The sequence below is a fragment of the Puma concolor genome, chromosome D1 (assembly GCF_028749965.1).
Source record: "Puma concolor isolate L17-30 chromosome D1, mPumCon1.1.hap2, whole genome shotgun sequence".
Classification (NCBI taxonomy): Eukaryota; Metazoa; Chordata; class Mammalia; order Carnivora; family Felidae; genus Puma; species Puma concolor.
The window spans coordinates 97,963,681-97,987,523 of record NC_141676.1 but is presented as its reverse complement, the minus strand read 5'-3'; the positions used below and the strand labels follow the sequence as shown (position 1 = coordinate 97,987,523).

General features: G+C 48.3%; 1 protein-coding gene across 3 annotated transcripts in view; it reads left to right on the top strand.

Annotated features, from left to right (window-relative positions):
* SORL1 (sortilin related receptor 1) overlaps window positions 1–23,843 on the top strand; it is a 173,187-nt gene that overhangs the window by 80,779 nt on the left and 68,565 nt on the right. For all 3 annotated transcript variants that reach the window (XM_086678837.1, XM_086678836.1, XM_086678835.1), the window contains exons 13-20: window positions 6,905–7,083; window positions 8,608–8,794; window positions 13,246–13,374; window positions 13,856–13,941; window positions 17,909–18,081; window positions 19,155–19,286; window positions 21,827–21,918; window positions 23,186–23,432. In XM_086678837.1, coding sequence (XP_086534963.1) covers window positions 6,905–7,083; window positions 8,608–8,794; window positions 13,246–13,374; window positions 13,856–13,941; window positions 17,909–18,081; window positions 19,155–19,286; window positions 21,827–21,918; window positions 23,186–23,432 — 1,225 coding nt within the window. The remainder of the gene's footprint in view (window positions 1–6,904; window positions 7,084–8,607; window positions 8,795–13,245; window positions 13,375–13,855; window positions 13,942–17,908; window positions 18,082–19,154; window positions 19,287–21,826; window positions 21,919–23,185; window positions 23,433–23,843) is intronic.

The following is a 23,843-nucleotide window of genomic DNA, read 5'->3' as shown; positions in this document are numbered from 1 at the left end:
CTCACCATTTTTATCCATTTATTCCTTTACGAATGGAGGTTCTCAGGTCGGAGAGAGCCCCAATTCTCCTCTCTCCGGTTTCTAGCGAGTAGGCTTAGTTCTGCCCCCAGGAGACGCACACAGAGGCCCTTTCCTCCTTCCCCTGAACACCTTTCAGGATCTGAGGCCCCTCCCTGTCCTCCTGTGTGTCTCCCATTCCGTGGCAGGTGGCTCCGGTTCCTGTCCTCTGATGCTGTGGGGTCCCGACCCTTCCCCATCCGGGTCTCCTTTAGCCCACCTCACGATGTCAGTGCTTTCAAATGTGGGGCCCAGATCTGACCCCAACATGCAGGGATGAACACCAACACAGCTCTGGACACCCAGTTTCTGCCAGTGAGAACCCAAGACTCTTTTTACACTTCTGACCGCCTCCCTACCTTTCTAGCTTCTACGAAATCATCTTGTAGAAACTGAGATATCAATTTACACGCCATGAGATTCTCAGATTGTAAATCCACCGTTTAGTCAGTGCTGGAGGATGCCTCGTCAAGGTGCAGAAAATTTCCATCACCCCGGAAAATCCCTCTGTGCCCCTTCCTCCAATACCACCGCCCCACCCCAGCTAGAGGCAACTGATGGTCCGATTATATTTTTATCACTGTAGGTTACTTCTGCCGCTAGCAGAATTTCCTGTGTTTCTTATCTGGCTTCTGCTATTCAGCATCCTATTTTTGAGATCCTATCTGTGCTGTGATCTCTATCGGTAGGTTAAGTTCAGTTTCACCGTGAAACCTAGAGATCTTTTTTTTTTTCTTATGGATTTTATTAAAGGCATGATTTTCTTTTTCTTTTTTTCTTTTAATTTTTTTATTTGAGTATAGTTGACCTACGATGTTACATTAGTTTCAGGTGTACAACGTCGTGATTCAGCATCTCTGTATGTTCTGTGCTCACAAGTGTAGCCACCATCCGTCACCATACGACACTACTGTAATATCATTGACTTGAGACTATATTTAGTAGTAGTACTTTTATTTTATTAAAAAAGTTTTTTAACGTTCATTTATTTTTGAGAGAGAGAGACACAGAGCGCGAGTGGGGGAGGGGCAGAGAGAGGCAGACACAGAATCGGGAGCAGGCTCCGGGGCCCCGAGCTGTCAGCACAGAGCCCGACGCGGGGCTCGAACTCACAGATTGAGCTGCAGTCAGACGCTCAACTGACTGAGTCACCCCGATGCCCCAGTAGTAGTAGTGGTATTTTTAAAGTTTATTCACTTTGAGAGCGAGAGAGTGAGCATGCGGGCAAGCAGGGGAGGGGCAGAGAGAGACAGGGAGAAAGAGAGAGAAAATCCGGAGCGGGCTCTGTGCTGTCAGTGCGGAGCCCAAGGTGGGGCCCAGCTTGAACTCATGAGACGTGAGATCTTGATCTGAGCTGAAATCAGGAGTTGGACCCTCAACCGACTGAGCCACCCAGATGCCATGAGATTTTATTTTGAATAGGTGTGTGTAGGGTGGAAATGCCACCTTCAGCATTAATGGACACTCTAGAAGGAAACTAGGGTAGTTAAACATGCAGCATACTTTCCTTTCCTTGCACCTCTGGGAGTACGTAGCTGTCTGTCTCCACAGACATAACCCAGGATGCCCGTGACTTTCTTTGCTATCGTGTAGGAAAACAGCCTGAGAATGAAGACCACAGAGAGGAAAAATGATCAAGGGGTGGAGAAAACAGACTGAATCCCAGCGACAGCTTTGCCGTACTGAGGGGACTTGTGCCATTGGACTGCTCACATTCATGAAATAACGCATTCTTTTAATTAATTTATTTATTTTACCTCCAAGCCAGTTTGAATCGTATTGCAACTTCATGATAAAGGCAGTATAACCCTTCACTAGCTGGGTAACCTCAGCAAATTACTTATCTTATGGAGACTCAGTTTTCTCATCTGTGGAAACGCCTCACAGTATTTTTAACGTGGTAATTTAAACAAGGTAATTGATGCAAATAATGGAATGCATTATCTCGACTTAGAGTAGTTTTGTCACTACTTTTTTTCCTTCTGTATAGCGTTGTACTGGTTTCGGGTGTAGAATTTAGGGGTTTATCACTTAACGTGTAACACCCAGTGCTCATCCCAACAAGCGTCCTCCTTGTGCTCGTCACCCATTTGGCCCATCCCCCACCCACCGCCCCTCCAGCAAGCAACCCCTCAATTTGTTCTCTATAGTTAAGAGTCTCTGATGGTTTGCTTCCCTCTCTGTTTTTATCTTACTTTATTTTTCCTTCCCTTCCCCTGTGTTCAATCTGTTTTGTTTCTTAAACTCCACATAGAAGCGAAATCATATGGTATTTAAGACCAGATTTACTCCACCTTGTGTCTGAGCAGGTAGGCTTTTGAAACAACATGTGGAACTTTTTTCTCATGTTTGCTTATTCTTTTGATGTAATAAGAGGAGTGTTTTGAATCCTGTTTGGGCATTAATTGCATTACCAGTCCAATTAGCCTTGTAGGCTTTGCACATTTGATGGGTTGACCTTCCATATTGTTATTCATGTCTTTGACTAAAGCAGGGAGCAGTGTGGAAACGAGCGATCTCATTTAGGGTTGGGTTCACACCATATGTCGGCAGTCAGCACACCGGGACTTGTTTTCCCAGCGGTGAATTTTATCTAGCTGTGTGGTCCATAGAGATCCTTATGAAAAAAGAACGTTCTCTGTCATTGCCCTCTTCAAATCAAGGATTACCTTGAGAAAAGGAAGTGGGATTCGATTGTTGTGTTGTGACTTGGGTGTGAAACCATGTGAGTCCCAGCCCTGACTTCCTTCTTTTCTAAGGTCTCTCAGATCAGCTGTTTCCATTCTTGAAACCATTTTTTAGTTCCTTTTTTTTTTTTTTAATGTTTATTTATTCTTTGAGAGAGAGACAGAGACAGAGAACGAGCGGGGGAGGGGCAGAGAGAGAGGGAGACACAGAATCTGAAGCAGGCTCCAGGCTCTGAGCTGTCAGCACAGAGCCCGATGCGGGGTTTGAACTCATGAACCACGAGATCACGGCGTGAGTTGAAGTCGGATGCTCAACCGACTGAGCCACCCAGGCGCCCCCATTTTTATGTTCTTTAGGAAAGTAAAACTATTCTTCCTCCTCTGGGCTTCAAGAATCTCTGTTCTTTGTGATTCTTTTAGAGATTCTTATCTGCCATCATATTTTGAACTTTTTCTATTCTCTAGAATGTTCTCTCTTTTGTACTCATTTTCTTTTAACATCCCTGTCTTTTTTTTCCTGCCTTGTCCAGTCTGAAGATCATTCTTGGTAAAGATACAACCAAAATAGAAATTGAGTGGTTCTGCCTTTTTTTTCTTCTTTCTATTGTTACTATTTATACCAGTGACCATCAAAAGGATGATCCCTTTCTGGTTCTTTATAGAATTTCTTGCTAATACTTTGTAGAATTTACTAGGCAACCAACCCACCATCCCACTGACTCACGAATCTATCACTAATTGTTATAATTTGAAGCATAATCTTTGACTCATTTTGGGTTTGTTTGCTCACGGTTGCTGCAGATTACTTGCCATCAGAATTATAACGGCAATTAACTAGCAGATAAGTACTGCTCTTTAATTTTTTTTTGCCTTTGGTTGTATGGCTCTTTTCTTATTGTGAACATGTTTAAAAATCTGAGTTCATCGGGGCGCCTGGGTGGCTTGGTCGGTTAAGCGTCCGACTTCAGCTCAGGTCATGATCTCACGGTCTGTGAGTTCGAGCCCCGCGTCGGGCTCCATGTTGACAGCTCAGAGCCTGGAGCCTGTTTCAGATTCTGTGTCTCCCTCTCTCTCTGCTCCTCCCCTGTTCATGCTCTGTCTCTCTCTGTCTCAAAAATAAATAAACGTTAAAAAAATTAAAAAAAAAAAAATCTGAGTTCATCAAGGACCTTTCCGTACAGCCACACGTTAATGTCTTGAATATTACCACTTCCCTTATTTAGTGTATCTGTGTTATATTTATATTACAAATTTATTACATTAATTATATTAAATGACCTTCCCATCCTCTTGAGAGTTTTGACCCTGGGATTATGTGTGTATTTTTTTTAACATTGAAAAAACTTTTTTTAAATTTATTTATTTTTGAGAGACAGAGAGAGATAGAATATGAGCAGGGGAGGGGCAGAGAGAGAAGGATAACCAGAATTCAAAGCAGGCTGCAGGCTCCAAGCTGTCAGCACAGAGCCCGATGCGGGGCTCGAACTCGCAAACTGTGAGATCATGACCTGAGCCCAAGTCGGATGCTTAACCTACTGAGCCACGCAGGCTCCCCTATGTGTGTATTTTTATCTGAACATTTTGAATCCTCCAGTCCTGAAGGTTAGGGCTCTGATGGTTTTTCCTGACTGTAGGAATACACAGGTGACTTGGTTTGTTTTCTTGCAAGGCTGTTGTCATTTTCACCCCATCAGTACATGTTGTTCTTTAGGGGATCAGAACCTGGTCTAGAGTAGATGTCCCCCTAACTGTTGCAGTGGTAATGTGACTTGCTTCTTCCCCGAAACTCGGAAAAAGCACCGTTTTCTAAATGCGCGGTTTATTCTCAAATACAAGGCTCTGCTTGGCCATGTACCTGCTTATCAGTCTCATCAAAGTGTCATCCCATCAGTCATCTGGGAACCTCTCAAGAAATGGGGTGCTTCATTTCCTAAGGTTATCGGGGGTTCAGGGAGCTCCTAAATAGAATTACGGGGCAGTGTGCAAATGGATGGACCTCCAACATTATCCCTGATAGCTCCCATCCTGTCTGGATAATAGGCCAGCTCTTCCCATTCATTTTCCTTTAAAAGTGATACTCAGCCGTTAGCTCATCACACTGGTGCAAGGAGAGTGAATGAGTTAACTTATCCCTATATCTGCTTCAAAATCAGCTTCAACCAAACGCGGTTCAACCAGATGAGGATTTCTCCTCTTTGGAAGATCCGTAGGGGAGTCACTTGGTCCTCGTTGACCTTCTTTATTTATGTTGCCTTGTACACCGCTCCCCACCTCCCATTTAACCCGTGGCCTCTTGCAGAAGTACCCATTGTCGTCATCTCGATTTGGGAGAGAGTGTTTGGATTGTATGATGTTGTGAAAAGATTTGTGTCAAGCATTCTTTGAGGAAGCAAAACTGAAATCTCAAAAATACAGGAAACGTGAAAGAAAGAGAAATTTTGCACGTAGGATTTAAGAGAGAAGCGAGAGCTGACGCTGAAGAGAGCTCTAACTGAGCGGTTTCTCATGTTGAGCATCTTGGCCAGCTTCCTGGGAGACGAAGCAAGTGTTAGGTATTCCCCATCTCCCTCTGCGCCTCCCCTCCCCCTCAATACAAAAGATTATGAAAAATCAACACAGTTATGTCAGTGCTGCCTATTTCTTTAAAGAGCTTGCTTTCTCGTTCTGTAGCAAGAACAAGTCCTCCTTGGAGACTTTTCTCTGGACATATTTTTCCTCCACCTTAAAAATCTGTCAGACCGCGGGAAAAGGCGGAAGAATTGTATAAAGGACACCCACAGAAGTTTGCCCAGAATCACCAGTTGCTAACATTTGCCAGTTTGCTTTACTTCTGTCATCTATTCATCCTACTTGCCTGTCTGTCCATGTGTCTATCCTTTTGTCATTTGTGAGTTTTTTAAAAAAAAAAAATGTTTATTTGTTTATTTTGAGAGAGAGAGCATGAACATGAGCGGGGTAGGGGCAGAGAGAATCCCAAGCAGACTCCATGCTGTCAGTGCAGAGCCTGATGCGGGGCTCAGACTCACAAACTGTGAGATCATGACCTGGGCTGAAATCAAGAGTTGGATGCTTAACCTACTGAGCCACCCAGCGCCCCTTGCTGAGCCATTTGAAAGAAAGTTGTAGCCATCGTGCCCCTTTACAGCTAAATATTTAAAACATGTATCACCAATACGTACGGGTATTTTCCTATGCACTCAGAATGCCATTCTCACATCTAAGGAAATTCACATGAGCTCAGTGTCCCTTACACACTGTATTTATATTTTCTCTGTTGTCCCAAGCTGCTTACAGCTGCCTTCCCCCACCGGTCTGGGATGCAGTCAAGGTTTACACATCGCCTGTGGTCGTTAACACCTCTTTAGTCTCTTTGTAACAAGCCTTCCGCCTTTCCTGGTTGGTTTGTTAAGTTTTTCACGGCCTCAGTTTTGTGTTGGAGGAATCCAGACCAGTGGCCATGGAGACCGTCCCACGTTCTGGATTTGTCCGGTTGTACAGAACGGCACATAGATGATATTCTCAACGCTTTATCCGGGAGGCACGTGACGTCAGGTTGTCCCATTGTTAGTGATGCTAATTTTGGTGACAGTTGTGACTCTTAATCCATTGTAAGATTGCATTTCCCCATTTGCAGTGAATGATTCATCTGTGGGTTGATGTGAACACCGTGGTCCCCATGTGAACCATGGGGTTGTGGCATTCAGTGGTCTTCTTTGCCTGACTCGGTCATTACAGTGCGGGTTATGGGATGGTCGTTTTTCTCATGCTGTCATTGTTTTCAATATGTATCAGGTAGCATTGTAACATAAGAAAAACATCTTCCTGTTTCCCTTTTCTCTTCCTTTCAGCATCATTCGGAGACCCCTGTCGTATTTCTATTGGGTATATAATCTGTTACCGTCATTTTTCTGTTTTTATGTTCAGATTTTCCCAAAATGGCCAGTTGGAGCTCCATCAAGCTGGCTGCTGTGTCCCTTTGCACTGAGTCCGTTAGTCTCTTAGCACGTCCTTGCTTTCTGGCACAGCCTTGAAGGTTCCCTGCTCCGGCTGTTCCTCCAGAGAGTCCTGGCTCTTATCACTAGTGAATGTTACCTGGAAACCAAGCCCTTGCCCTAGAGACTTTAACTGTAAGTAAGAATCCTCTTACTCGTCCTTGGCAGATACAGTACCAACGAAGGGGAGACCTGGAAAACGTTCATCTTCTCCGAGAGCCCAGTGTTTGTGTACGGGCTCCTCACGGAACCCGGCGAGAAGAGCACTGTCTTCACCATCTTTGGCTCCAACAAGGAGAATGTCCACAGCTGGCTGATCCTGCAGGTCAATGCCACGGGTGCCTTGGGTAAGCCGCTGCCTCCTCGGCCCTCTTCATGGAGATATTTGTTGACTAGGGCATCGGCTTCGACACTCTGTACTCGAGAGAGTCTGTAGCCGTTGAGGGAGACGGACACGTATGCAGTAAGCGGTTGGGAAATACAGAGGTAGTTAACTCAGACAGTTCTTAGTAGGAGCAGGTGTTATGTCTTGTATCCTCACTTCCTGTCTAGTCGCTGGCACGTAGTAGGTCTGCGTGTGTGTGCGTTGAACAGGTGAGTAAATGAAAAACATCCCTCCGCGTCAGCAGTTCTGCTTTGACAGACTCAGCGGGTGGCTCCCGTGTGAATGGCAGTGTGCCGCATGATGCGGGGACCTCTCAGCCGTCTAGGATCTCATCTGCCGTCTGCTAGTGTAGGCACAGGATGTGTAAGTAAGCAGGGAGAAGTGTAATCCAGAGTCTTTCTTCCTCCCCCGTCCCCTCTGCAGCCCTATTCTTTCCTCCCCCTTCTGCCTCAGCCAACATCATTCCAACTATCTGGAACATCCCCTCTGCTACCCATTCCATTTCTCCTAGTCGAGATCCTTTTCACGTCTCAGGATCCAATGCACTTGGCCGCTAATATCCCAGCCAGAGGACCCCCCCCCCCCCCGCCGCCTCTCGTCCGTGTCCAGAACATAAGCCCACCCCTCACGCCGTTAATTAAAACTTGTGTCTGTCACCCTGTTTATATCATTCCCCACCGACTAGATTACAAGGGTCTTAGAAAAAAGAACCTGTCTTGTGCATGCTGTATTTTCCGCCCACTGAACAGCCGGGGAGAGCCTTGCAGCCAGGGCTTAATAAGTAGTTGCTGATTTGAATGGCATTGAGTTGACGGCTGTTCATCAGTTTCAGGCAGCATGCAATCTGACACATCTATAAAAAAGACGCAGAGTACCAGTATAGACATAGGTATACTTTGGAATTCCCGTAGAAGCCACTCTGCTTAAATTCCAAGTGAGTACGGGTGGATGGAGTGACCGTCCAGGTTGTCTTACCATTTCTCAGCCCCTCCTTCCGTGAATCTTCCACGAACTTTCTTCCAAGCAGTGACAGCGGACTCTGTTGCTCTCGGGCCATTCCTTCCAGGTGTGCCCACCCTACGCCCCCAGAAAGCAGGCAGGAGACAACACCCCTGGGTGACACCATCTACCAACGATTCGGCGTAGCTCCCTGGGGGATAGGCACCTCTGATACCCATTTCTAGAAGGCACTGCAGAATCTGCTAAAATATTTCAGAAGTTTAGAGAGTGCCAAAGGTGGCTTGCTTCTTCCCAGATTTCTCAGACGAACGTCTGTGTTTCAGGCGGTACCATTTTCATTTGCCTGGGTGCCTCCTGGCATCAGAGCAAGGTGATCAGAGGCTTGGGACAGTTCCCGAGGTCTGTGTGCCCGCTGAGAAGCACCGGGATGAGCCGGACGTGGGTGGCGGGGCTGAGGGGCGGGGAGGACAGGAAGGCCCATGTGGGTGTCCCTCGGACGCTTCATGCCACGTTTTCTTTTCCTCAGGGGTTCCCTGCACGGAGAATGACTACAAGCTGTGGTCACCGTCTGATGAGCGGGGCAACGAGTGTTTGCTGGGACACAAGACTGTGTTCAAACGGAGGACTCCCCACGCGACATGCTTTAACGGAGAGGACTTTGACCGGCCCGTGGTCGTGTCCAACTGCTCCTGCACCCGAGAGGACTATGAATGGTGGGTTCTTCCTGGATGCCTGGGGACTGGGTTGTGTCTTACTCAGCAGTGCTACATACAGACTAGGGCATGGTCCCTTCCCCTGAGGGAAAGAAGGCAATCATAGGAAATATATATTTCCTTTTTTTTTTTTAATTTTTTTTTTTGGGACGCCTGAATGGCTCAGTTGGTTGAGTGTCCAACTTTGGCTCAGGTCATGATCTTGCAGTTCGTGGGTTCAAGCCCCGCGTCTGGCTCTGTTCTGTGCTGACAGCTCAGAGCCTGGTGCCTGCTTCACATTCTATGTCTCCCTCCCTCTCTGCCCCTCACACTCACACTCTGTCTCTCTCTCTCAAAAATAAAGATAAAAAAAAATTTATTTTTAATGTTTATTTATTTTTGAGAGAGAGAGAGAGACAGAGAGAGAGAGAGAGAGACAGAGAGAGAGAGAGAGACAGAGTGTGAGCATGGGAGGGGCAGAGAGAGAGAGGGAGACACAGAATCCAAAGCAGGCTCCAGGCTCTGAGCTGTCAGCACAGAGCCCGATGCAGCGCTCGAACCGACGAATGGTGAGATCATGACCTGAGCCGACGTCGGCCGCTTAACTGAATGAACCATCCAGGCGCCCCAGAAATAAAGATTTCTTCAGAATTTTTGATGTGCCAAGAATGGTGCTAGGCACTTTTTATATAGGTTATTCCATTTAATTCTTATAGCTACGAAATGTGGGAGAGGAGTTACATCCTAGGGAAGCTGCCATAGTTTATTTAGGAATGGATCACTCTGGGATTTATTTCTAGGAGGGCGGCTTCCAAAGGGAACACACTGAAGTTTCCTGTGTAAGAAACTCCTTTTCCTTAGAAGCCCTATCCTGTAGGGAGTGTGCTGCTTTTTTTTTTTTTTTTTTTAATGTTTGTTTATTTTTGAGACAGAGAGAGACAGAGCATGAACGGGAGAGGGGCAGAGAGAGAGGGAGACACAGAATCTGAAGCAGGCTCCAGGCTCTGAGCTGTCAGCACAGAGCCCGACACGGGGCTCGAACTCACAGACCACGAGATCATGACCTGAGCTGAAGTCAGACGCCTAACCGACTGAGCCACCCAGGTGCCCCTGGGAGTGTGCTTCTTTATCTGCAGTGAGGGGATGTCAGTGCATATATATTTGTATATTCATCAGTCCTGGAGCAAAGTACCCAAGGGAGGGCTGAGAATGGTGACAGCGGAAGAAATGACAGGCCCACAGATAACTGTGGCCAGGGAGGGAAAGCCGCACGTACCTTGGAGGAGGAAGGGGTGCTTTTATTGTGATTGTTGGCAGGAAGGAGGAGACTGATTTGGGGCTTGGAAATCAGGAAGTTCCTGGAGGAGGCACTGTTAGAGATGAAAACGCCTGGATTTGTGGATGGGAGCATTCTGAGAAGATGGGGCAGCACTGGGGAGGCGGAAGGGTGGTGGGGAGGTCATTGGTGGTTTGGTTTGGAGGCCTTGTCGGTATGAAGTGGGGTCAGTGAGGGGAACTGAGGCTGGTAGGTGAGGGTAGAGACAGGGGTGTGGACCTTATTCTGTAAGCTGCAGAGGGTCTTTGAAGGCGTTTGAGGAGAGTCGCTGATCAGAGCAGAGCTTAGCTTTGGAAGATGATTCTAGCAGTAAAACACATAGGGTCTGGGAGCCCGTAGGCAGTCCCTGGTGCCTGTAATCCAGCATGAAATCACCCCAGGCTGGGCGGGGCTGTCAGTAGAGAGCATGGGTATCGAACTAAGCACGTCACTCACTTCTCAGCCACTGCCATTCTCAGAACAGCTAAAGTTTGCTTTAGGAAGCCACACTTATCTCGATGAAAGCCAGAAGCCTCTGATATGTTCTAGCCTGAGGTTGGAACAGGGACATGGGGTAAATGTCGTAGGCTTTGCGAGCCCTGCGGTCCATGATGGTGGCTTGGCGACTGCTTGTGGGAGCACAGAAGCAGCCATAGGTGGATGGGCATGCCTGTGGTCCCAGAAAGCTCTGTTTACAAGAACAGCTAACCAGATCTGGCCAACTCCTGCCCTAGACCCATGCTTCTGAAACTCGAGCGTGCGTATGAATCACCTGGGATCTTGTTAAAATGCCAGTTCTGACTCCAGTTCTGGGGCTCTGTAGCTGGTGCCCTGCTCTGGGTGATCTGAGCTCGCTAATCTGCCAGCCCATCCTTTGAACAGCCGGGTTTTAGACCGTACAGGACGCGCATTCTCTTTGAAAGCCGTGCGGTTCTGAGATAACGGCATAGAGCCTTGCAGTGTACAACCACAGAGCTGTTCGACGTTCCCAGGGTTGTCCGTTCGGTGCCCCTTTGCTACCTTGTGTTCTCTCTTAGATGCCCCCAAATTGTAAATTCTAATCTGAGCGCTTTTGCTGGCCTGAGGTCCCCTGACTGTAGAGGCCCTAATCATGGAAAAGTTTGTAAGACTCTCTCTCTTCTCTCTTTTATCCTCTCTAACTACTTCAAGACAAAAGGAAATAATAAACATGTAAGAAACCCTAACAACTCTCCTTTGTTTTTGGTTTTTTTTCTTAAAGACCCCTGCTATGCTTTTTCTCTAAAATCTGCTCCCTTTCTACCAAAACGACAACGACAACAGCCAACAACCAGAGGCTGGTGTGCCTTCTTGGTAAACTGGCTTAGCTCCCACTGGTCTCCCACGCTTATCCCGGCTGACTCGTGGAAACCCACTAGGGGCTGAGGGTTCAGTTTGGACGGGGAAAACCACCTGTCTTGCCTCTCACAGAGTTGGGCTTTCGGCCAGATGAGATCATGAGGATGATGACCCATGAAAATGATAAAGGATGTATTGGTTTCAAGGCCTCTGATTGTGTAGCTGCTAGAAAGGAGCTGGCTGGACTGTGTGGCTCCTGGAAACGTTTGGGGGCCTTGGACTGCGGTAGTGAGGACGGGATGGTCTGAGGGAGGACTGTAGGAGGGGAAAGGAGAATGAGTGAGCTTACAGTTTCTGTGCGTTAGTTCAGCTGCCAAGTGACAGCTACATGTGAAAGTCTGGTTGCTTCTGACGGTCCTTTCTGACCTCTCTGGGAAGCCCAGCCACGGGCCCATATGTTCCTTGATTTCAGAGTTAGTTTCTTTCAGAAGCTGGGCTTAACCCTCCCAACGTGTGTTCACGGCCTATTAGGCCGTGACCTACAGATCGCAGAAGCCGAAGAACAGGTGCTTTGCCATTGGAGGCAAGTAAATAATTAGGTAATGCTCCACCTAGCCCCCAAAAAGATCGTAAGCAGCCGTTCGGTAAAAATGACCTGATTTAATGAATGAGACGTGTTCCACACAGTAATAAAACTCTCCCTTCTGAAAAATTCCTACAAATTGCTAAATGTCGATTGTGGCGTAAGGAACCCACAAAGCACTCAGCCCCGTACCTGTTAACCCTTCTCGTGGAGAAAGTGTTTAATAAGTAATTCATTGGTCTGAATAAAGGAAGCCTTTCGAGTAGAGCATGTCAACGTGGAGAATCTCTGTGAATTCGAATTTCGGTTTTGGGCCGGGCTTTGGGACGTATATAGTGTAACTGCCTCCTCTTGGGGTTGTTCACTGCGGTAAAGGGCAGAGTCAGGACTAGACCTAGTGTCCCTGGTTCCTACTCCAGCTCCTCCCACCCATCCCCCGCCCCTGAGCTGAGTATTTTGGCAGAGATGTGGCCCCCAAATTGTGGAAGGTCTCGTGGGCCAAAGTGTTGTGTCCTAAAGTACAGGATGAGACACCCACAGTGATTTAGGTAGTGGATGGACATGATCTTAAATAACATTAAATCATTCATTTAAAAAAGGTGATTCTTGGGGCGCCTGGGTGGCGCAGTCGGTTAAGCGTCCGACTTCAGCCAGGTCACGATCTCGCGGTCTGTGAGTTCGAGCCCCGCGTCGGGCTCTGGGCTGATGGCTCAGAGCCTGGAGCCTGCTTCGGATTCTGTGTCTCCCTCTCTCTCTGCCCCTCCCCCGTTCATGCTCTGTCTCTCTCTGTCCCAAAAATAAATAAAAAACGTTGAAAAAAAAATTTAAAATAAAAAAGGTGATTCTTTTAAATTTCCCTTCTAATGCTTGTCAGCATGTCAAGGAGAAAGGATCACTGAGTGCTGGTAACTCTTTAACATTTGCTGGTCCCTCTTAACAAAGAGAGGGCAGACCCAGGGCCTTTGGGTGGGGAGCTAGATCCAGCTAAAAAAAAGTAATATTATTTTGTTTCTGGTGTAATGATTTGTATTGCCTTTGTCTGTTTTTGGCATATGATCGCGGTTTGCCAGTCCTGGTTCTGATACAAAGTTTCTGTTGAAAGTGTGTTAGCATAAAAAAGGGAGTGTTCTTCAAAGGGACATGTTTAGTAACTCACAGTAAGTTGGTAGGCGGTATGGGACAAGTCACAAGAGTTCGTATTGACATGCCCCAAGTACACAAACCATTGGCCCTAACAAACCCCGATTGCCTTTGCAGTGACTTTGGCTTCAAGATGAGTGAAGATCTGGCATTAGAGGTCTGTGTTCCGGATCCTGAGTTTTCCGGGAAGTCATACTCCCCTCCTGTGCCTTGTCCTGTGGGTTCTACATACAGGAGAACAAGAGGGTACGTACCCCAACGTGCTGGGGACATGTCTGCACTGGGTTTGAGAGAGCAGAGAAAGCCACCTGGGCTCCTTTCATACTCCCACTGCTTGGATTCCTAGCGGGTCTCAGGTAGCTTGGGCAATATTTAGAATTAGGATGTTTACAAACGCTTCTACCCTCTGTGAGAAAAAAATGCAAACCCGTAAGCTTCTCTGTAGCTCTAGCTATATGTTAAGTCATCAACTTCAGCAAGGACACATCGTCATAGGACTTCGTGGAAGGGATACGTGTATACTCTTGCCCGGGACAGTCTTCCCTGTTATCTGGGCTTCCCGGTGTAATTATGAGCAGAACCAATTGAGAATGATGAAACATCCTTCTTGTCCTATAGGGAAATGAAGAGATGGATGTGGATAGGAAATAGGTTTCCAGGTATGAAGACTTCATGGCTATTCTTGGATGTGTCTGACCTCTTGCTCTTGGGGCGGGGGGGGTGACAGCTATCGGAAGATTTCTGGGGACACTTGCAGTGGAGGAGACGTTGAAACACGGCTGGAAGGAGAACTGGTCCCTTGTCCCTTGGCAGGTAAGAGGTGGTTTCTTGCCTTTGAGTTCTTGAGACGTCACTGTAGTGTCCTTATGATCTCACACTGGTCCAGTCTTGTGGCCCTTCTAACTCAGTGGTAGAAAAACGTAGAAATTACAAGCATCACAGACCTCCCCTTTTCCCCTAACCTTGGTATCCAAACCAAATTTATTTATAGCCTTATGCTCGCATAGGAACAGAGAGTAGTTTTTTGAGGGAGATCCCTTTTGCTCATTGAAAAATGTCTATTCGGCGGCTCTTGTGTCCTAGGCATGGCGACGGTCTTGTGTGTGTTCCTTGGTCTGTTTGTCAGAGTTGGAACATAAAGAAACTGTGGCTCTTTGGGAAGTAGCGAAGCGGTCCATCTTAATTTTTATGATGATAATTATAACGAATACTTGAATGGAGTTTCACACATTTAATGTACTTTTCCTTGTGTTGCCATTTTAACCCTTATCGCCACCCAATGAAGCAGATACTATCATGAGCTCCGCTTTTTTTTTTTTTTTTTTTTTTTTTTTTAACGAAGAAGCATGTTCAGAGGAGAGGATGAATCGACCTGTTTGAGGTCACGCATCTGGTAAGGGACAGAGTTCAAATTCAGACTCTTAAGCCCCATGCCCTTCCTCGGACATCGCCCCAGTGGCAGATGAGTGTCATTCGCATTATTTTAGGTGACCATTATGCATGCTCATTGGGAAAGCGTTCTTTGGAGCGAGTGTTCGCGCTGTAAGGGGATAGACAGTGTGGTCCAAACGTGCGTTAAGTTGACTGAGCGGTGATGGCACAGGTATTTGCAACCCAGGCAGGAAACGATGATCCCCTTGCAAAGAGTTCACCTCCCGGCCTCTTTTTTCTTCCCTCCTATTTCCAGTTCTTGTTCTTGCAGAACTTCCTTATTCCCTGTGAGCCCTTCCTCCTGCTCTTACCTCTCGGTGAAGGTGGATGGTTGGGGCTGCTTGGACCCGTGGTGGTGGTGGTGGTGGTGGGGTCTGATGGAACAGCCATCAGCACCCCGCTGAATCACGAGAAGCGCATGGCCCTCCGCAGACGGGGCAGAGCGCCCCCCTCCATTGCTCACCGCTTGCCAGCGTTTGCCCCGGTGTTTTTCATGCTAAGCTCATTAGTCCCTTAATTTAATCTTCCATCATTACCAGAGTCATTAACATCCCTCGCTGTGGAGACTTCAAAAGAACACGGCTTCAGCAGATTCCTGCAAATGAGCAGATAATATTCAAATATGCTCCTCACGAGAGCTGTTACTGATGAGGGTTTGGGTTAGTAGGGTTGGAGTGGTTGCTCTCAAGGGCTGGAGTGCATACTTTCATAATAAACGTTTCTGAAGATACTTCTGTGAGGGACAAAACAGTGTGTGGAAAACCATCTGAACTGGTAAGAGAGCTGTTTTCTTTGCTGAGAGGAGAAAATAGAACAGGGACCAAAGTAGAAAAAAAGCACATTTGTAGTGTAGACCGCCTCCCAAATGTAAAAAAAAGAAAAGAGAAAAAGAAAAAAGACGCATGGCACAGAAGGCAGGGGCGTACCAGGAAAGGAAAGGATGGTCTCCTAGGGCTGATGGGAACCACAGCATCTTTGTAAAGATTGAGGTAATCTGGGCATCTGGGCATCATTTTTTTTTTAATGTTTATTTTTGAGAGAAAAAGAGACAGAGCATGAACGGGGAAGGGGCAGAGAGAGAAGGAGACAGAATCTGATAGAGGCTCCAGGCTCTGAGCTGTCAGCACAGAGCCCCACGTGGGGGCTTGAACCCACAAGCCATTAGATCATGACCCGAGCTGAAGTCGGACACTCAACTGACTGAGCCACCCAGGCACCCCTGGGCACCCTTTTTAAAAATGAAGTCGTCTTCCTTCCTTTATGATGACTGTAATAACACAGATGTCTGGGCTCTTCCTAGGCTGGGATTGGTCAAGAATTCTGTTCCTTTCCTAAGCACTGAACACCAGGAATGGGAAATGTTCCTCTGTCCCTAATCCTAAGGCAAGTCTTTCTGGACTCAGGCTCTGCTATAAAGGCATCAGAAGGAAAACCAGAGCCCCAGCATGGGGTTTGCAGATGTTGGAGATGCGGGGTGGAAAGCTTGCTGCTGTGAACGTGTCCTCCACGACCCCCTGTGGCAGCTGCGACGAGAGTCCTTGACTTCCCTGTCACGTACGGGCTTGGCAGTTTTCGTCTAGACGGCCCCCTTCACTGGGAATTACAGTGGGAAGCTTTCCTTGAGAACCAGAAGAAGAGATTAGTTACCCCGTGGTGGCGGCTTAGATATTTTTTTTTTTCAACGTTTATTTATTTTTGGGACAGAGAGAGACAGAGCATGAACGGGCGAGGGGCAGAGAGAGAGGGAGACACAGAATCGGAAACAGGCTCCAGGCTCTGAGCCGTCAGCCCAGAGCCCGACGCGGGGCTCGAACTCATGGACCGCGAGATCGTGACCTGGCTGAAGTCGGACGCTTAACCGACTGCGCCACCCAGGCGCCCCATTAGATATTTTTGAAGTAAAATGAGACCAAAGGAAAAGTAGGCAAACTTAACCTTTATTAAAAATTGTATGTAGGGGCACCTGGGTGTTAAGTGTCCAACTCTTGATTTCGGCTCAGGTCACGATCTCACGGTTCATGAGACCGAGCCCCACCCTGGGCTCTGTGCTGACAGTGTGGAGCGGCTTGGGATGCTCTCTCTCCCTCTCTCTCTGCCTCACCTGCTTGTGTGCTGTCTCTCGAAATAAATAATCTTTAAAAAAAAAAATTGTAGGTAGATTTTTTTGGGGGGATGCATTATCTACCTTTTAGCTGGGAAGCAGGCAGCTAGTCCACGTGAACTCACTGAATGAAGGGAATCAGAGAGAGCGAAAAACGGTCACCCTGCAGGCCTGCGGCAGAGAGATTCAGGTCTTGGTCCCACACACAGCATACTGTCCGAATGGACACGTTAGACGTGGACGGGGCTGTGCTGCTCGTGTCCATCGCTGTGGAAAAATCTGAATATTTTCTAGGCCGTTCCCTAAGTAGAAGAGAGAGAATACCAGCTCCTCCAGTGACTGGTTGTCTGACATTAAGTAAGTCGTCTCAAACACTCTGGGCCTCTATTTCTGTGTCTTCAAAAAACGACCACGTGAGCATCTCCATTGTAAGAGGCAGCATTGTGTAGTGGGTAAAATGTAGGTCCTGGAGCCAGACTGCCCAAGTTCAAGCCGTGGCTCTTCTACTTCCGAGTTGGGTGACCTTGAGTGCATTAACCTCTCTGCTGTCGGTTTTCTCACGTATAAAATCGAGCTAACAGTCATGCTTCCATCAGGCAGTTGTTACGCCCACGAAACAAACGCTGGAAGCTGGTATATACACTGTGTAAGTATTTGTTAAGTAGAGATAGAATCTTCGGGAATGATCGCGTGGTGAGACGTTTCGTTAAGTACTCGAGAACAAATGTAGTCTTACTGTTTTGGAAACACACTAGGTTGATATAATTGCCCCTGTGTCATCGTGAATAACGTTGGATGGGTGAGCAAACAGATTAGCTACGAGTCTCCGTGACGAGGGGTCTCCAGTCAACATGATTCCGGTGCCGTGTGATACAATCCTGTGACGAGGGAGAGCGTGCTGCGTGGGGTCACCATGTTCTCATGTGTAACTTGAAAGACTTCTAGGTCGAGCTCAGAAGCGTGGATGTTGGAGCATGCCTACTGGGGCACCCAGATAAAAAAGAGCAAATGTAACGAGGGACACGGTTTGCAGACAAGACAACGGATTTATAGGGGTTGAAGTGGCTTGTCCCAAGTGGAAAGGCGATTCTGCTTCCCACATCTCGATTCCCGTGCTTTGCCACTAGATCCACGCCACGGGCCTGTGGCTCTGAGGCTTAGGCATGAGAAGAGAACAGGCGAGGCATGCCAAGACCTCCTCAGCACCCCCCAGGCCCACCCTCTCTGTTGCTTTGTGTGTCTGTGCAGAGGAGAATGAGTTCATCCTGTACGCCATGCGGAAGTCCATCCACCGCTATGACCTGGCCTCAGGAGCCACGGAGCAGCTGCCTCTCACTGGCTTGCGGGCCGCAGTGGCCCTGGACTTTGACTATGAGCAGAACTGCTTGTATTGGTCTGACCTGGCCTTGGACATCATCCAGGTGCGTCAACCCTTCGGTCTGCTCGCGGGGGCTACGCCTCGTGATCGCCCAGTCCCGATAAGCCTCTTTCCAAATGGCCCACTTCTAATTCCCAACAGGTATCAGAAATGGGTATTAGAGGTTTTACATGGTAACTCATTTCAGGGCCGGCTGATGAGAATTTTCAGTCTTCTCTTTGAGCATTTTCTTGCCCTGCCTACTTCTGTCCTTGTAGGAAGGACAGAGGGAGCCCAAGTCGGCAGTCTGGCTTATAAGGGAAGCCTCACTTTTCCTGCTGGGAAGATTTTAGGACTAGCAGCGTAGGATTATTAGTCACTATCGCACCAGCTGCCTCTTAAGCGTCCTTCTGCCGAAGCCATGACCCGGTAATACTTGACTTCTCCACAGTCCACATAATTATCCACTTGAGCTATTCCGAACACAGTCAAGAACTGGGAAGTGAGCTCTAAAGATCCCCACACAGGCCAGATAGATAGCCATCTACACTCAAACCCATGCATTTTAAAGGAGAGCTATTTGATCTTTATTCATTGCCCACTTAATCCTTTTTAGAAAAGCAATTCCAACAAGCTTTCTCGGGACTTCCAACCCAATTTTACTGTGCCCGGGTTTTGAGGAGGGTGGAGATGGGGGGTGGGGGATGGGCATTGGGAGGGACTGGTGGGTGGAGCTATCCCAAGGGAGGAGAGCCTCTGAAAACTGACCCAAGAACTCAGAGATAACAGCAGTCTGGCTTCATGTATTTTAAAAGCAAACAAAATCCTGCTTCTCAGTAATCTCCGACCTCATTATTGTGATAGGGCATCGTTCAGTAACCAGTGTTCGTAACGCTAATGCAGAGTCATACAGATGATTACGTTGTGTTTAGGTGTTCTGCTGAAAACAGGAAGCGGTGACATGTTCTAGAATACTTTGACCGGAAACCGGCTTCACTCACGTGGAAAGTTGACTCATCTAAAACCTCGCATCCCTCGCCAGCCAAGCCAGTTGAGGAAACGGTTACCATCGGGGGAACCGAGCTGGCGCGGGGTCGTCCGCACGTTTCACAGCCTTTGTTCTTTTTCTCTCTTCAGCGCCTCTGTCTGAATGGGAGTACAGGGCAAGAGGTGATCATCAACTCCGGCCTGGAGACCGTAGAGGCCTTGGCTTTTGAACCCCTCAGCCAGTTATTGTACTGGGTGGATTCTGGCTTTAAAAAGATTGAGGTACGTGTGTCCCATGCTGTCCGTAATTAAGCGAGCAGGGGGTGCACCTGGGCCTGGAGTCACGTTTGACACCGAGGTGGCAGCTAGTGTGTCCCACCCACTTCTCTGGAGATTCTTCGAGAATTCCAGAGAATGGGCCAGCGGAGCCTTTGGAAAGGGAAGAAAAGGGGGAAGGTTCAGAATTCTTGCCTTTTGCCGTGAAGGGCCCGTGTGAGAACAGGATGCCTGGACCCACCTAACCGAGATTTCACGAAGGTGCCCTGAATGGTTCTGTTTTGGCTAACGGCAGCATGTGGGAGCAACCATAATGATAATCATAATAACGCCACAGCATGATTATCGTGCCGTAGTATCACTGCTCTAGTATGACTGTTGTCGACCAGAGTTATAAAGACAACGTCACGATCATGATCACCATCGTTAGTATTAAAAGCAACGAGGACTCCCTGGGTGCCAAGCCCCACTGGAACCACTTTGCATGAATTATGTGATACACTGCCCACAACAACCCTGTTAACAGTGGGTACTTTTTTTTTTAATGTTTTATTTATATTAGAGAGAGAGAGAGAGAGAGAGAGAGAGACAGAGCATGAGTGGGGGAGGGGCAGAGAGACGGAGACAGAACCTGAAGCAGGCTCCAGGCTCCGGGCCGTGAGCTGTCAGCACAGCTCCCGATGCGGCCTCGAACTCACGAGCAGCGAGACCATGACGTGAGCCGAAGTCGGACGCTTAACCGACTGAGCCACGCAGGCGTCCCAACAGCGGGTACTCTTATTATCCCATTTTTACCTGTCTGTGCCTTAGCTACCTAAGGCAATGCGAGGGTCAGGAATGGCCTCGACAGCACCAAAGTCATGGTCTCATAGGCACGCTCACCTCCTGGACGTCACGGCTGAGGCCCATCGTCCCCAGCCCTCTTTGTACTGCCGATGTGGAAGCATGGCACGCGGGTGGCTCAGGAAGTGCAGTAGAGGCAGGGAGGCTCAGAGAGTCGGGAGAAGTTGCCAGACGAGACCCGCGAAGTCGAGAGCCAGACCTGGGTTCGGTCTTCATTCTGGAAGCTGAGTGACTCAGGCCAGTTTCTTACCCACCGAAGCTTCGGGTGCTTCGTCTGCGATACGAAGGTTCGTTTATCCACTCAGTGGTTGGACGGGTCCTTTTTCCTCACGTGCTTATGTGCCAGGTATGGTTTGAGGTGGTGGAGAGACAGCAGTAGGCGAGACACAGGTTCCTGTTGTGATCGAGATTAGATTTTCGTGGAGGCAGCGAACTAATGAAGAAAGAAGTCTGTCAGTTCCGTCAGCGATGTGTCCTCCAGAGAATGTCCGGGGTGGGGGGGGGGGCAGTGTGATCGTGTGACTGCACAGTCAGGCGGCATGCCACGAGGTGGGCAGGAAGGCCTTGAGGATGTGACATCTGAGCGGAGCCCTGAGGACAGGGTGATTAGCGTCCACCCCACAGCGTGGCTGGGGGGAGTGAACAAGAAGGCGCCCGGTGCCTTGGACATACTGAGTAGTGCGTCTGTCTTGCCCTTCCTCTCCTTTCTTTAATGTGTGTGGTCAGCACTTTGCCAGGTGCTGGAAGGATGCAGTAAAGCATAACCCCCCACACAGCATACAACTCAGGTCCCGTCTGTGCAGAATGGTGAGGGGAGTCACCGACAGGAAGTGCCGATGCTCCTTGCTCGAGGGAGGTCAGAGGAGTTAAGCCGAGGAAGTGGGCCTGGAGGTGAGTTTTGAAGGAAAGACGTTGATTATGGGGCAGAGGACAGGCCCGGAGGGGATATGGTAAGAGCAGACGAGGACGAGGAGTACGTCAGGCTTGGAGACCCACGAGAAGGCCAGTCCCACCAAAGTTGTAGGGGCTGACGTGGAAGAGAGAGAATATGGAGAAAAGAGAATGAACGGTCTGTGGAGCCTCCTTTTTTGTTTTTAATTTTTTTTTTTTTTTAACGTGTATTCATCTTTCGAGAGACAAGAGAGAGAACACGAGCAGGGGAGGGGCAGAGAGGGAGGTGCAGAATCCAAAGCAGGCTCCAGGCTCCGAGCTGTCGGCACAGCCCGACACGGGGCTTGAACTCACGAACTGTGAGAACGTGACCTGAGCCAAAGTCGGTCTGAAGCCAGAGCTTAACCAACTGGGCCACCCAGGTGCCCGTGTGGAGACTCTTAATCGTGAGGCGGGAACTTTGAGGATTTGTTTTGTGGACATCGTAGAGCCACTGGTGGCTTTGGAGCCTGGAGTGACGTAGGTGGGTTGCTTTGTGCAGATCTTCACGCCCCAGACCTGGGGCACAGGCGGCCGTGTGGCTCCTCTGTCAGACCACGTGAGAATTGTCCCATGACCGGAGGAGGGAACAGCTCATTCCGCCGGGAAGTTTCCCAGATGGCACCTGCAGGGGAATCAGGCAGCCATAGAGGCTCGTGTCTGTAGGCAGCAGCCCCACGGGAAACTGTGATGTGGGCCTTTCAAGGAGCTCACATCCATCTTGGCCTTCCACCCACGGCTCCCACCCCCCCCCCCCTTTTTTTTTTTGTCAGGTAGCTAATCCAGATGGTGACTTCCGACTCACGATCGTCAACTCCTCTGTGCTCGATCGGCCCCGGGCCCTGGTCCTCCTGCCCCAAGACGGGTAAGTGTGGCCCCAGAGGAAGTCAGCACGTGTCGGATGCTACAGCAGACCGATTTTCGTGGAAATGCAAACTGCTGGACACAGACTTGTTTCTGATGATTATGGTTGAAATAACCTGTTGACTTCGAGTTTTGAAGCCAGAGCTCAGTCATCTGGTCAGGTGACTACTCCCTTTCTGTTCCCGAGCATCAGAGTCTCTGCACCCAGATGTCTCACATCTGTGGGGTGTTTTCTCCGACGAAGGGTATTGAAAGCAAGTCTCTTGGTTAGGCGTGGTCAGGCCTGGTTGGATACCGTAAGGATCTTTACCTGGAGTTTGAGGCATGATGCAAACATTTGATCCCGTCCATCTTTTTCCTGTGCACCGCCCCCCAAGCATGGGTGGGTTCTCTTACTAACAATTTGTAAGCACCTGGGAAATGCAAAGGTGCTTTTTATTAATTTCTTAAGGAAACATAGCTGAAAGGAAATTCTGGACTAGGTTTTCAGTCCTTCTAATGTTTATGATACAGAATTTGATCTGCTTTTTAAGAGAAAAAAATGTATATGTACCTGATTAAAAACGTTACGAGAGCAGAAGTTTATGACATGAAAACTACTGGTTTCCTCCTTTCTCACTCTTAACCCTTCTTGCTCACGCATCCTAGGGGTAGCCATGATTAGTGGTTTCTTGTGTAGCTTTCAGAATTCTCTTTTACCCGTATACAAGCGTGTATCCTTAAAACACATGTACTTGCCCGTGTGTCAGACAGAGTTGGAGGACATTTGCTGTTCTGCATGTTTTAAAAATATTTAACGTGGTTTGAAGATGACGTTTTCATGTGAGCGCTCGTAGATTTTTCAGGCTTCGTGACACTCTTCTGTGTATACCACAGTCTGTCACTTTCTCTGTATATTGACGGTTCGGTGTGTATACATATATATCCACCTAAGAGTGTGTGTGTATCTATACACACACAATACATATACGTGTACACGTATGTATACATATACGCACTTGCTAGTAAGAATGATGCCGTGATGAATAGCTTTGTATATTGCAGTCACGTAACTTGATTATATCTGTTTAAATTCCAGTAAAGGAATTCCTGGGTCAAGAAGTTAAGTATCTTAAGTTCACAATTGCAGATTATAACAATAATGCTGAACGAACTGGCCTTATGTTTGTCGATGGGCTTCTTACCTCCTTGGGGTAGCATGTGACAACCCCCCCCCCCACCTTTCCCCAGGTCTGATGTGATGTGCATTCTTTCCCGGTTTTGACCAGGGTGATGTTCTGGACTGACTGGGGAGACCTGAAGCCAGGAATTTATCGGAGCAACATGGACGGTTCTGCTGTGCATCGTCTCGTGTCAGAGGACGTGAAGTGGCCCAACGGCATCGCTGTGGATGACCAGTGGATCTACTGGACAGACGCCTACCTGGACTGCATCGAGCGGATCACCTTTGATGGCCAACAGCGTTCCGTCATCCTGGACAACCTCCCCCACCCCTACGCCATCGCCGTCTTTAAGGTGGGGACTCCTTTGCTCCCACCTTGGGCGGTCTGTTAGAGCTGGGGAAGAGTGTACCGACGTGAAGAGCTGCTCTTGTTTTACAGAGATGCTTGTCTACTTCTAGAAAACCAGCTCGTTTCTGAATTTGAGACAGTTTCCTTTACAGTTTCCTTTCCCTGACATCCTTTACGGATGTCACAGTTGCCGGGCTGCTCACTGTTCACATTTCAAAAGATTAAAGGTTGAGGTTGTTTCACAGAAAAATCCCCGTTTGCCCTTGAGTGCCGGTAGTCTGGGCTCCGTGTCATCTCCTGTGAGGCTTGTCCGCCTCGTGCCCTGATGGCTTCAGATGAGCTCTGTACCAGCTGTGTTGCCCGTCGCTCCTGCTTCGACTCTAGAACAGAATGGTCGCTTCTCCCCGACGTTGGG